A 12,089-nucleotide genomic window follows, 5' to 3' on the forward strand; every position below is an offset into this window, starting at 1 on the left:
TTTCCTTTGTCATCTTCTGCTCAGTCTGTGGCCACAAGTTTATGCCCTGCAGGGCAAGGGAAGGGCCACGTTCACCCCCATCCTGCCCCCACCCCTGCTTTGACTGCAGGCAAAGAGGAGCAGTGGTGTGGGCGCTGGTGGTTGGGTGCTGGGTGCCAGTCCCTGTGGGGACAAACGTCTGTCCCCTGTCCCCCAACCTTTTCTTTCCAACAGCAGCATTTGGAGAGACCCTGGGAGCAGCCTGGGGCTGAGCCTCCCCTCGGACCTCACCGGGACCCCATGTCCCAGCCTTTCTGAGGCTGTCAGGGGACTGGGGTGGTGTCGCTCCATGGGGTACAAAGTCCTCATGTTCACCCATGCCTCGGTTTCTTTCCAGGGCAAGAAACCCTCCTTGGCCCTAACTGTGCTGCTCACCCCTCTCGCCGGCTTCCCTGCCAGCTGACCCCCCCCGCTACCCCCTCCTGATTCAGACGTGCCCCAGCCCCCCAAGAGGCTGGTTAGGACCCAGCCCCCCCACCCCACCCCCCCCCGGCACTGCTGCACCATTTTTCACTGTTTCTCTTGCCACTGGTGAGCCTGGGTCACTGTGGGGTTGTCACTGGGCCCAGCACTGCATGGACCAGAACTCTGTGCAAATCCTGAGTACAGCTGCCCCGTCCCTGCTCCCTCCCCAGTGCTGGAGCTGGAGAGGAATGTGGGGGCACCAGAGGCTACCCGTACATGCTGCCAGCTGGCTCTTGCCTCCCTATATCCCAGTGGGGACCAGTCCCCCATGGGCTCAGCATCCCCATATCCCAGCAGGGACCAGCTACCCATAAACCCAGCATCCCAGTGTGGGGACCAGTTCCCATCAGTGCAACATCCTGCATTCCAGTGGAGACCAGCTGGCCCAGCATCCCAAAGACCCCAGTCCTTCACTGACCCAGCATCCCTCTGGAGACCAGTCCCCCCCCGCTAATCTAGTATCCCAGTGGGGACTGGTCCCCCATGGGCTCAGCCCCTCAACAGGGACCAGTCCCCCAGTGGTCCTGGCTGTTTTTAGGAGTTCAACGATGTCTTTGCTGCCAGCTTGCGGCCACCCCATGTGCCCAGCCTCGCCCTGCACTTCCCCCCCCGCCCCCCCCCCCCGGTGTCCCGTCCCATGCTGTTCCCCCACCCCCCCACTCAACCTCTGACATCATTGCTTCTACAGGGCACGCTCTTGAGAAAACATGGCAAGGGGACAGACAAGGTAAATAGCCATGGGTTCCATGTGTGTCATCGCCCTGTGGCCACGCTCGTGGCCCCACACCCGCCTGCTGTGGAGGTCCAGGCTTGTCCGTGCTTTCTCTGTCGTGCTGTCTGGATGTGCCGTTGCCTGTGTGGCGTGTTGTTGTGTTGAGGTGTGCCATGTTGTCCGGGACATGCTGCCTGTGTGCAGATGGGGACAGTGACCTGTTTCTGTGTGTGTCGCCCAGGGTAGGGAGTGGGTGTTGTGTTGTGTTTAGCCCCCTGTGGGTGGGGCTGTGGGGTGTTACCCATTTCCAAGCAGGTATGGGGGACACTGCCCCACAGCACTCAGCACCCCTACAGGTGCCTGGCTGGGACAGTGTGGGGACAGGGTGTCCAACCATGGGAGATCCCAGGCACAAATCTGTCCCACTGCTGCGGGCTCAGGAAGAGGTGACACCCCCCCACCCCACCCCCCCCCCCAGCAGGATGCTGGGCCATGCTGGGGATGTGCAGGGTACGCTGGGGGCCATGGAGCTGCTGAGATCCCCCGGATCTCTGTGCCTGCTTCCCCTTGATGCTTGGGGGGGCCTCAGCAAGGCTCGCTGCGCCCCAAAACTTGCCACAAGGGCTTTCTCCAGGCATGGGGCTCTCCCCCTGTTTGGGTGCTCCCCACTGCTGGGCTGGGGGCCCAGCACAGCCCTTCAGGCTGCCTGCTCCCAAACCCCAGCTCTCAGGAAGATCCATGCTGGCATCTATCTGGGCAACACCTGTGGCTTCCCCTGGCTCACAAGGGGACACTGGATCCTGCCCCAGTTTGCTGAGCGTGCTGGGTGAGCTGCTTTCCTCCACCTGCTGCTATTTCCCTAGCTCCAAACAAGCAGGGAGTAAGCCTGCCCCTACTCAGGAAGCGACCTGGCACGCTCATCACAGGTTCACCAGCAAGCGCATGGGGGCTGAGCCTTTGCAGGTGTGAATTAGTGCTGAACCAGTGGCACCAGCAGAGAACTGGGCACTGCCAGAGGAGAGTACAGGGCCAGAGCCCGCGTGGCTGGGGGATGTGGGGGGCCTGGACCCATGGCTGGTGCCACCAGTAACTGTCCCTTGCTGTTCTCTTCCAGAGCAGGGTGAAGCTGCCCAGTCACACTGAAGTAAGAACATGGCTCTTCTGCTCCCCACTTGGCTCTGGTCCCTCCTCTTGCCTCCTCCCCATCCCTTGTCCTGTGTGCTGTGGGGTGGGGGGGGAATCCCAGCTCAGTACAGTGTCCTGTCGTGCTCTGTTTGGGTGGCTCCCAGCCTGTTCACTGGCTGGGGGAGATGGGGACAGCAAGGGAAGGATTAATGGGACAGAACTTGGAGAGTGGGGGGCACAAAGGGTTAATGGGGGAGTGGGGTACAAAATGAGGGCATGGAGGGGCCAGACCCCTGCAGAAGGTAATGGTTAGTGGGGTAGATGCTGGGGTTTCTCATTGTTGGGAAGGACTGGAGCTACTGGTGCCAGAAGGGAGGAGGTGGGAATCGCTGGCTCTGCCGCACTGGGCCCCAGTTCACCCAGTTGCATGTTGCAGACTGGGGGGGCTTAAGAAGGGGAGCTTGTGCTCAGCCCAGCAAGCTGGTGTCAGACCAGGGAGGTGAGCAGGATCGGCCCATGCCATAGGGCTGCATCCGCAGGAGCCATGCCAGTGGGCCCCATGGAATGGCTTCATGGCCCCTGCCCATGGGGGGTAGCATGGCACAGGGCAGGTGAAGGCAGCTAGGGGCTTCCATCTGTGGTGTTCCCTGGGGTGCAAGGGCTCTGGGACTGGGCAGGGATCTGGGTGGCAGGGGGGTGTTTGGCTTGGCTGCCAGAACCTTGGGGTATAGGGGGACTGTGTCACATCCTCCCTGTGCCCACTGTCCCCCCCAGCACCTGCTGTCTGCTCCCCACGCCCCAATGTCATACGATTGTCCACGCAGTGCCAGTGATGGGCCGTGCTGGACTCTGTCGGATCCAGAAGTGGGCAATTGGGCACCACAGGGAACAGGACAGGACCCTTGGGCCAAGCTGCTTGAGCAGGGTGTGAGGTCCCTGATGCCAGGGTGATGTCCTGCCCTGGGGTCCCCAAGCCCCCAGCCACAGACTGGTGCTGAAAACTCAGGGGCTGGGACAGGGGTGGCACCAGCTGCTGGTACCCACATCACCATGCCTGGAGTGGCTGGTGGCCCCTGAGGCTCCCTGTGGAGCACCCCTCCAGCCCTCTGGAGCCCAGGGAGGCCAGGGGAGCCCCCTGGAGCTGCAGCAAGCTCCTGGCATTGCGTGCCCAGCCTGGCCATGACACCCCCAGCCCGGCCACTCACCAGGGCCGTTCCTGTCTCTTTGCTTTCTGCAGGGCACGCAGATGATTTTCAATGCAGCCAAGGAGCTGGGGCAACTCTCCAAGCTGAAGGTGAGGGCTGGGAGGCTGGGGGGGGGGGGGGGGCGGGGAGCTGGGCGGTCTGAGTGCCTCGCTGTGCCAGGGCGGGTGGCACTTTGCAGGCTGGCAGTGGCACTGTTGCAAGGATCCCACCAGTGCTGGTTTCCTGGCATGGCTGGGGCGAGGGGAGCGGGGCCCTGGTCCCACGCTAAGAGCAGGATTTGTGCCCTGCAGGACCACATGGTACGGGAGGAAGCCAAGAGTCTGACCCCAAAGCAATGTGCAGTGGTGGAGCTGGCGCTGGACACCATCAAGGTAAAAGGGCACTCTGGGGTACGAAGGGGTGCCCCTGAGGGCTCTAGACCTGGGGAGGTACCAGAGGACCTCCAGCAGAGCCACTGAGGACCCTGTGGCCATCTTCCCCCTCCAGCAATACTTCCATGCTGGTGGCGTGGGGCTGAAGAAGACGTTCCTGGAGAAGAGCCCTGACCTGCAGTCGCTGCGCTATGCCCTGTCCCTCTACACCCAGGCCACTGACCTCCTCATCAAAACCTTTGTGCAGACCCAGGCTTCACAGGGTAGGATGCACTGCCCTGCCCCCCCCCCCCATGCCCCCTATCCCCACATGTGGGCTCAGCTGCCTCACAGCCAGGGCCTCCCCCTGCCCCCATCCTGGTGGGGTTGGGGGGGGGGTCTCAGCCAGGCTCGTGGAGGGGTGGGAGGTGGGGAGGGAAGGGCTTTTTTTGCACCTGTGGTTTGCAGGCAAAGAGGGGCCATAGGTGCCCAGAGGCCCAGGACTCCCAAGTCCTCCACCAGCAAGAAGGGTGTGACCCCAGTGCCCGGGCATGGCTGGGCTGGCACAGAAATGGGGCCCGTGGGTGTGGGAGAGGTCCCAGGCAGGACTACCCCTTGGCTCTAAATGCTGCCCTTTATTTTGTCCTTTGGCTGCTCAAGGAGGGGACAGAGATGCTTGGTGGCAGTCACAGGCCATCGCATAGTGCCCCAGCCAGGCTTCTCTGCATCCTCAGGGAGCAGGACGTGCATTTTCTGTCTGTGCATCTCCTGCAAGGGATGTTTGTCCTGTCTGTGCCTTCTGTGCCAGCCATGTTGGGGACATGGGGTTGGGTCTGGTGGGTGCCAGCCGTTCTGGGTGCAATCTGGCCCCAGGACTCCCCTGGGCTCAAAGCTGGGTGGTGCCTGGTACTTCTGTGTTGCTGCAGTGTTGTCCGGATGCTTGACTGTCCATCTGTCTGCAAGATCTGATCTCTCTTTCTCTCTCTTTGTCCCCCCCCCCCCCCCCTTCACTGTTCCCATCCCCCATGCACGTCGTCTCCTTCCTCCTCTCTTCCTCTATTCTGTGCCATGTCTCTTTCTCTCTCCTTCCCACTAGTTCATGGTGGGAAAGGTATTAGGTTTACCCTTAGTGAAGAAATTTATCCTGAGAAGGGTACGTGTGCTGCTTGCCTACCCCTGCACCTGCCTGCCGCCACCGGCCTGGGCTAGTAACAGTCTCGACACCGCAGGCTGGGGTGGCCAGGAGTCCCGTCCCAGCACCGCTGGCCTTGGGGACCTGTACCGTGGGCAGAGCTGGAGCCCTCTGCCCACAGGCTTGCATACGCAGGGCTGCTTTGGGTTGAATTTGGAGGAACTGTGCTCAGCTGTAGTGACCACCCCCCCACAGACTGGGGAGGGAGGCTGTGCCCCATGGGGATAGGGGTGCCTGCCTTCACTTGCCAGCTCTGGGCACCATGCATTGTTCCCAGTGCTGCTGCCTGAGGGCGGACACCTGCCATGACCTTCCTGCAAGCTGGGGAGCTGTCCCCAGGGGATGTGTGGCCCCAGGGGACACCGTAACCATGTCCGTGTTGTCCCCCCATCCCGTCCCCTGCCCCACATCCACCTTGCTGCCAGAAGGACCATTACTAGCCTTGCTCCGGCGAGCTCCGTGTCCACCTTCCCTAGGGCGTGAGGAATGAGCCCAGCTCCATGGGCCCCGCTTGGCCTCCATCACACCCTGCCAGAGGGGCCGGGACTGCACCCCATGCTTGGCCTCCCATACCCAGACACTCCCTCCTTACCCGCCATTGCCTCCATTTTGGCTCAGCATGCGGCACTGCCCGGGTGGCGGGTGCCTGAGGGGATGGGGGTGCCGGGGGTGGGGTGGAGGATCAAGGTGGATGGAGAGGAGAATGTGCCATCACCAGCCTCCCCCCTGGCCTGGCACCCTTGTGCTGGGGGCCGTGCAGTGACACATGGGGATGTGACCTCCTTTGCACTCTTATGTCCACCCTGGGGGCTTTCTGCTGAGCTCGGTTTAATCTCCTTGGCCCCATCTGACCCACAGACCCTGTCCCTCTGCCTTGCACTCCCTCCTTCACCCATGGGTGCATGCACAGCTCTTGTGGGGGAGGGGGTGGTCTGGGCTGTTGGTCGCAGGTCACCCAAGTTCCCCATGCTCGGGGATCCCGGAACGTGATGTGGTCCCTGAGATGGAGGGGATACAAGAGGGGGCAGGTCAGCCACAAGCTCCTGGCAGGGCCATGGCTGCCCTGTGGCACAAGAGCCAGATGGGGTCCCTCCTGCCTAGTGCTGTGCCTGTGCTCACAGCCATGCATGGAGCACTGACCCCCCCCCCCCCCCCCCCCCCCCCGCCGTGCCCAAAACAGTGCCACTGCCCCCTGCCCCATCCCACCCTGGCACCTCAGCCCCTGCCTGGGGAAGGGAGGCTCTCTGGGCCCTGCTGATGTGGGGTGGGATGGCAGAGAGCCAACCTGGTGCTGGGGATGTCCTGCCATGCCCCAGCCCAGCCTGGGGCCAGCGCCAGCCATCCTTGGCAGTTGCTGCACCCATGCTGCTGTCCCCAGAACTCTTTGGCAGAGACCACAAATCCTACTGCCCACCCTCTCCTGCCCTGTGGTGGGTGACCTGCCTCCTACAGTGGGGTTGGTGGTGGGCAGGGAATGTCAGGGACACTGGGGGGACGGGTGCTCATGTCTCCTCCCTTTGCCACGCAGGCTCTGGTGTGGATGACCCTGTTGGGGAGGTGTCCATCCACGTGGAGCTCTTCACCCACCCTGGTACTGGTGAACACAAAGTCACTGTCAAAGGTGGGTTCTGCTGGGTGGGATGCCAGGGTCTGGCAGGTGACAGCGCCCCATGAGCCTCACTTGCCCCCCACCCCACCCCCCTTTGCAGTGGTGGCTGCGAACGACCTCAAGTGGCAGACATCGGGCATCTTCCGGCCCTTCATCGAGGTCAACATCATTGGGCCCCACCTCAGTGACAAGAAGAGGAAATTTGCCACCAAATCCAAGAACAACAGCTGGGCCCCCAAGTACAATGAGAGCTTCCAGTTGTGAGTGGCACTGCGGGGCTGGGGATGTGTGGCCGGGCTGGGGGGGGTGTGTGTCCCCCACGATGTGGGGACCTCCTCCTCATGGGGTCTGCCAGTGAGTTTGCTTGTCCTGCAGGGGATGTTTTAGATGTTTTCTCATTGGTAAAAGGAGGGATTGGCGGTGGGGGTGGGAAGAAAAAGGCTTTTTTTAGGGGCAGTGGGGAGGCAGCACCCATATAGGGTGCTGCTGCAGAGCCGGGGGGGGCCTGGGATTTCGACATTCTATGCCAACACTGCCTGTCCCCCCCACCCCCCCACCCCCCCCCCCGCAGCACGCTGGGGACAGAGACGGGCCCCGAGTGCTACGAGCTGCAGGTGTGTGTGAAGGATTACTGCTTTGCCCGGGAGGACCGGACAGTGGGCATCGCTGTCCTGCAGCTCCGTGATATCCTGCAGCGGCCTGGCTGCGCCTGCTGGCTGCCCCTGGGCCGCCGCATCCACATGGATGACACTGGCCTCACTGTCCTCCGCATCCTTTCCCAACGCAACAATGATGAGGTGGCCAAGGAGTTCGTCAAGCTCAAGTCGGACACACGTTCAGCTGAGGAGGGCAGCAGTTAAACCCCTTCCGCCTCCCTAGCCCTCTCCCCCCACTTCTGGTCCCTTTTCTACAGCATCCTCCAGCCATGTATAAGCCATAAGAGCGGCCACAAGAGGAGTCTCCTTCCAGGTCCTGGTGTGGGTGAGGGGGACACGGCTGCAGTTACAGACACCCCCCCCCCCCCCCCCCCCAGCCCCCCTCACCCCCCCACCCCCCCCCCCCACCCCCCACCCCCCCCATCCCTCCCTTGGCCAGACTGGCAGTGCAGAGCATGGCCATACCCCCATTCCACGCAATGGGAAGCTGGTGGTGCTGCAGGGAAGGGCTGAACCCCAGGCTGGGTGATGGGACAGATCTGCCCCTTCCCAGCCTGAGATGGAGGAACCCCAATGGCCCATCTCTGACCCTATCCTGTCCCAAACCTCATTGAGTGACACAAGGAAAGGCCTAGGCTTGGTGGGGCTGGTGTCTCATCCTGCCCGGGGCTGTTGGTGAGTGACTGGCACAGCATGATGGCCCCTTGTCCCCATCCCTTGAGCATCACGGGGCGCCCTGAGGGATGGGGAGGCTCCCACCCACTGAGCACCCTGTATATATGTAAATAGCTGTATATACATGGGGCAGCCGGATTATGTGGCTGTGTCCTGCACCCGGAAGGGCTATTGGGGCTGTTGGGGTGGGGGTGGGCACAGCCCCTGCATGCCCTGCACAGGGTGCCCTCCCTGGCTGGCAGCAGCATCACTGGGGCCGGGAGCAGCAGGGAGCAGCCCCTGGCCCATATCCTGTCTTCCCTGCCTTGCCGCCACCATGGGCTGCCCCACTGCTGCCCTCAGGGTGCCAGGGCTTGGGGGCAAGGTCTGGGGCCAATGGAGCGGAGGGACTCGTCTCCACTGTCTGGCCAGTGGGGATCAGCCATTCCTCTGCAGTGCAGCAGTGCCCACGGGACCTCCTTGGCACAAGCGAGACCCTTCCCACCCCCAACCCAGAGGACCTCCTCCTCACAATTTCCCATTAACCACCATTTCTGCGTGATCAGTGGTGTGCGTGTCTTGTGCGAGTGCCCAGGAGGCCAGGGTGTGCGGTGTCAGGGATGGCCACCCCAGCTGCCCAGCTTGCCCTAAGTACCAGGGAAGACAGAGGCCTGATGACCCCACAAGTCAATATACCTCTCTCAGCCCCCTCCCCATCCCAAAACAGGATACCCTGACTAGCCCCTATGGTCCTTTTTCTATAGGGTTTGCCTGGGACCAAAGGGTTTAGCTTTCCTCTCTCATTTCTGTTCAACATTTACACCCCTTTTCTAACCACTGCTCCTGCACGGCCAGGCTGGGGCTCAGCCCTGTCCCCCCCCCCGACCGTGGTGCCCCTGGCCCCGTGGACCCTCTCCAAACTGTCCTGTTTGGCATGTGATTGAACCGACCAATTCTGCTCCTGTAGCACATGTGTCACTGATGCCTGTGTGTCTGTACCACCCCGCGCGGCACTGCCGACGGCGGCTACCATGGATGCATGATAGTGAAATGTTTTGCACTATTTTGAATTTTTTGGGCTCTGTAAAAATATTTTATTATAACTGACATTAAAAAGCACACCCTTCACTGCGGCTGCTGTGGGAGTACGGGAGGGCAGGCACCCAGGGGCTCTTCATCCCCACTCCAATGCAGCACTTGCACGTTTAAAGTTAACACCAAGGATAAATAGCCCTGGGGCGCTGCAGCAACTGTCTGCACTCAGCCTCCCTGAGGGCTGCTCTTCAGGGCACCCACCCTCTGCAAAGCTAAGAGCTTCAGGACAGGCGTTAAACGAAACTGGGCCAGACCTTTCCTGAGAAGTGACATTCTATTCTCAACCACCGTGCTGCAAACTCTCAGGCATGGGACTGCCAACACAGCCTCACCAAGGGCAAACCCATGGCCTTCCACAATGGAGTGACTGCATCACCGGACAAGGGAAGAGCCATGGATATCATCCACCTGGACTTCTGTAAGGCTTTTTACACAGTTACCCAAAACATTCTTGCCCCTAAATTAGCGTCATATGTATTTGATGAATGCAGGGCCCCGATGCCCTGCAGAGAAACCTGGGGCTTTTGCCTGTTTTTTTTGCTGGGGCCTGGGCACGCACCTGCTTCTCTCACGAAAGCACCAGGGCTACGCTGGGCTTTGCTGGGACTTGGGCAGTGCTCTGCTGCCCTTCAGGGAGCCCGTGGCCCTTTGCAGAGCTTTATCAGAACCCTCAAGAGGGCATGCAGCCCTCCAGAGTGCCCCAGGGCTTTTGCCAGACTTTGCCGGTGTAAAAACTTCTCTCTGGGGTTCCCCCGGTCCTTTGTCAGGCTTTGCAGGCATATGGGCAGAGACCTACTGTACTCCAGAGAGCCCCCGGGCTTTCACTGAGCTTTGACAGGGTCCTGATGCTCTCCGGAGTACTGTGGGGCCTTTGCTGGGGCCCATGCGAGGCCCTGTGGCACTCCAGAGAGCCGCAGGGCTGTTGCTGGGCTTTGCTGGAATCACAGAATGGTTTGAGTTGGAAGGGGCATTTAAAGATCATGGAGTCTGACCCTATCCTGGTTACTGGGAGCTCTTGTCTTTTCCCAGTGATTCCTGATAGATAGTCTCAAAGTTTTCTGGATTAATGCAGCACCATCCCTAGTTTTAATCATCAATACTGGGACTCCTGTGCCCATGTGAAAAGAGAGAGAATTTTTATCATTTACTACTAACAGTATACAAAGGCTATTACTAATATTTATTCTCAAAAGTTTGGCCACTGGGGATGGGTCATGGGAAGTCCCCGGCCCAGGGTTTGGGAGTGCCTCCATGAGTTTCCCCATAGTTGAGCTGGAGGAACAGGTGGAACAATTTTATCTAACAACTTCCCAACATCCAGGCCATCAGTGCAATGCCTTTCATGATTATCCCATAGTTTCTGTAAGGTGGGTGTGGGGAGCCTGTTGAACTTGCCTGTTGTAAATCCTGTTTCTCCCAGGAGGCCCCATAAACACCTCTGTGTCTCACTTCTGTGAGTCAGGGGAGCCCTTTTGCATCTGATTGATTGGTTTTAATGGGGCAATTTTTAATTTGTCCCTTACGCTTATGCTTGGTCAGGGCCCCACTGCCAGAGTGCCCTGGGGCTTTTGCTGGTATAGTGGGTTTACATGGGAAGGTTTTGGTATGTCTTCTGTGAGATGCCAGAAGCCACAGCCCCATGTCAGACGGAGCCAGTTCCAGCCCGCTCCAAGATGGACTCACCGCTGGCCAAAGCGGAACCAATCTGTGACAGTGGTAGCGCCTCTGTGATGATGGGTTTAAGAAAGGGTAAAAACTGATGTGTAACAGCAAGGAGAAAGGAGCAAAAATATGTGAGAAGAACAATGCTGCAGACATGCGGGTCAGTGCAGAAGGAAGGATAGGAGGTGCTCCAGGCACCAGTGCCAAGGTTCCCCTGCAGCCCATGGTGCAGAACATGGTGAGGCAGGCTGCCCCCTGCAGCCCATGGAGGTCCACGGTGGAGCAGAGGTCCAGCCTGCAGCCTGTGGAGGACCCCATGCCGGAGCAGGGGGATGTACCTTAAGGAAGCTATGAACTCATGAAGACCCTGCGCTGGAGCAGGCTCCTGGCAGGACCTGTGGCGAGGAGCAGACCTTGGCCAGGGTGGGACAGACACACACAACAAGGGCTGCACTGCCTTTGTCTTGAACACCACCAGCATCCCCTCCAGGGGGGACAGGGCTCAGTGCAAAGCCCTTCAAAGCCTCAAGGCAATCATGCCCTTCCTTGGCTCCCAACGCAGATTCCCGGCACACTCTGCTCAGTACCTCCCTGAAGGGCGTGACATTTGGTCTCTGGCACTCCAGGGTAGCAACTCTGCTGCCCTTCTCATGACGCTGACCTTTTAAACTCAACCATTTCATGATCACTGTGGCCAAGGCCATGCCCATTGCCCACCAGTCCTTCTCCATTCACAACTAGCAAGTCTAGGAGGGCTCAGTCTCACTGAGTAGGCTCCCTGGCTACTTGTGACAAGAGAAGTTCTCTCCCCCAGACTTCAGGAATTCCCCAGACCTGCTCATCACAGCAGTATGGTATTCCCAGCTGATGTCTGGGAAGTCAAAATCTCCCCCCTAAGGGCAAGGTGCACTTGTCCTGAGATTTCTCCTCGTGGCCTATGGAATAACTCCGCAGTGCTGGCATCCCAGCTAGGCCATCAAGAGCAGACACCCACTGCAACAGCTGCTTTGTTTTCCATGCCCCTCATCCTCACCCAGAGGCTCTCCATCACATCCTTGCTGACTGTAAGGGCTCTACCATCCAACCTGTCCCTTACATAGGGTGCGACGCTTCCACCTCACCTGCCCTGCCTACCCCTCCTGAACAGCCTAGAGCCTCCATGCCAGCACTCCAGGTGTGGCACTCGTCCCACAAATCCCAAGGACATGCCAGCTCTGGGAACGCAGCAAGGCTTCCAGCCAAAGGCACTTGAACTCACAGCCCCTGAGAGCTGCCTGAAGGAGCCGGGGGCACCCTGGCCCCCTCCAAACCCTTTCCCTCCCCAA

General features: G+C 60.1%; 1 protein-coding gene across 6 annotated transcripts in view; it reads left to right on the forward strand.

The window, feature by feature from the left end:
• Window positions 1-7,722, forward strand: part of UNC13A (unc-13 homolog A) — a 35,400-nt gene extending 27,678 nt beyond the window's left edge. For 3 of the 6 annotated variants that reach the window (XM_054805836.1, XM_054805837.1, XM_054805840.1), the window contains 7 exons: window positions 3,579-3,635; window positions 3,837-3,917; window positions 4,033-4,180; window positions 4,993-5,049; window positions 6,617-6,709; window positions 6,798-6,957; window positions 7,269-7,722. In XM_054805836.1, the coding sequence (XP_054661811.1) occupies window positions 3,579-3,635; window positions 3,837-3,917; window positions 4,033-4,180; window positions 4,993-5,049; window positions 6,617-6,709; window positions 6,798-6,957; window positions 7,269-7,557 (885 nt within the window). In that variant the 3' untranslated portion in view covers window positions 7,558-7,722. Of the gene's footprint in view, window positions 1-1,192; window positions 1,232-2,330; window positions 2,361-3,578; window positions 3,636-3,836; window positions 3,918-4,032; window positions 4,181-4,992; window positions 5,050-6,616; window positions 6,710-6,797; window positions 6,958-7,268 lie in introns of all 6 variants that reach the window. The other 3 variants (XM_054805838.1, XM_054805839.1, XM_054805841.1) reach the window with 2 other exon arrangements.
• Window positions 7,723-12,089: the final 4,367 nt, after the last annotated feature.

Source organism: Grus americana, chromosome 28 (assembly GCF_028858705.1).
Source record: "Grus americana isolate bGruAme1 chromosome 28, bGruAme1.mat, whole genome shotgun sequence".
Lineage (NCBI taxonomy): Eukaryota > Metazoa > Chordata > Aves > Gruiformes > Gruidae > Grus > Grus americana.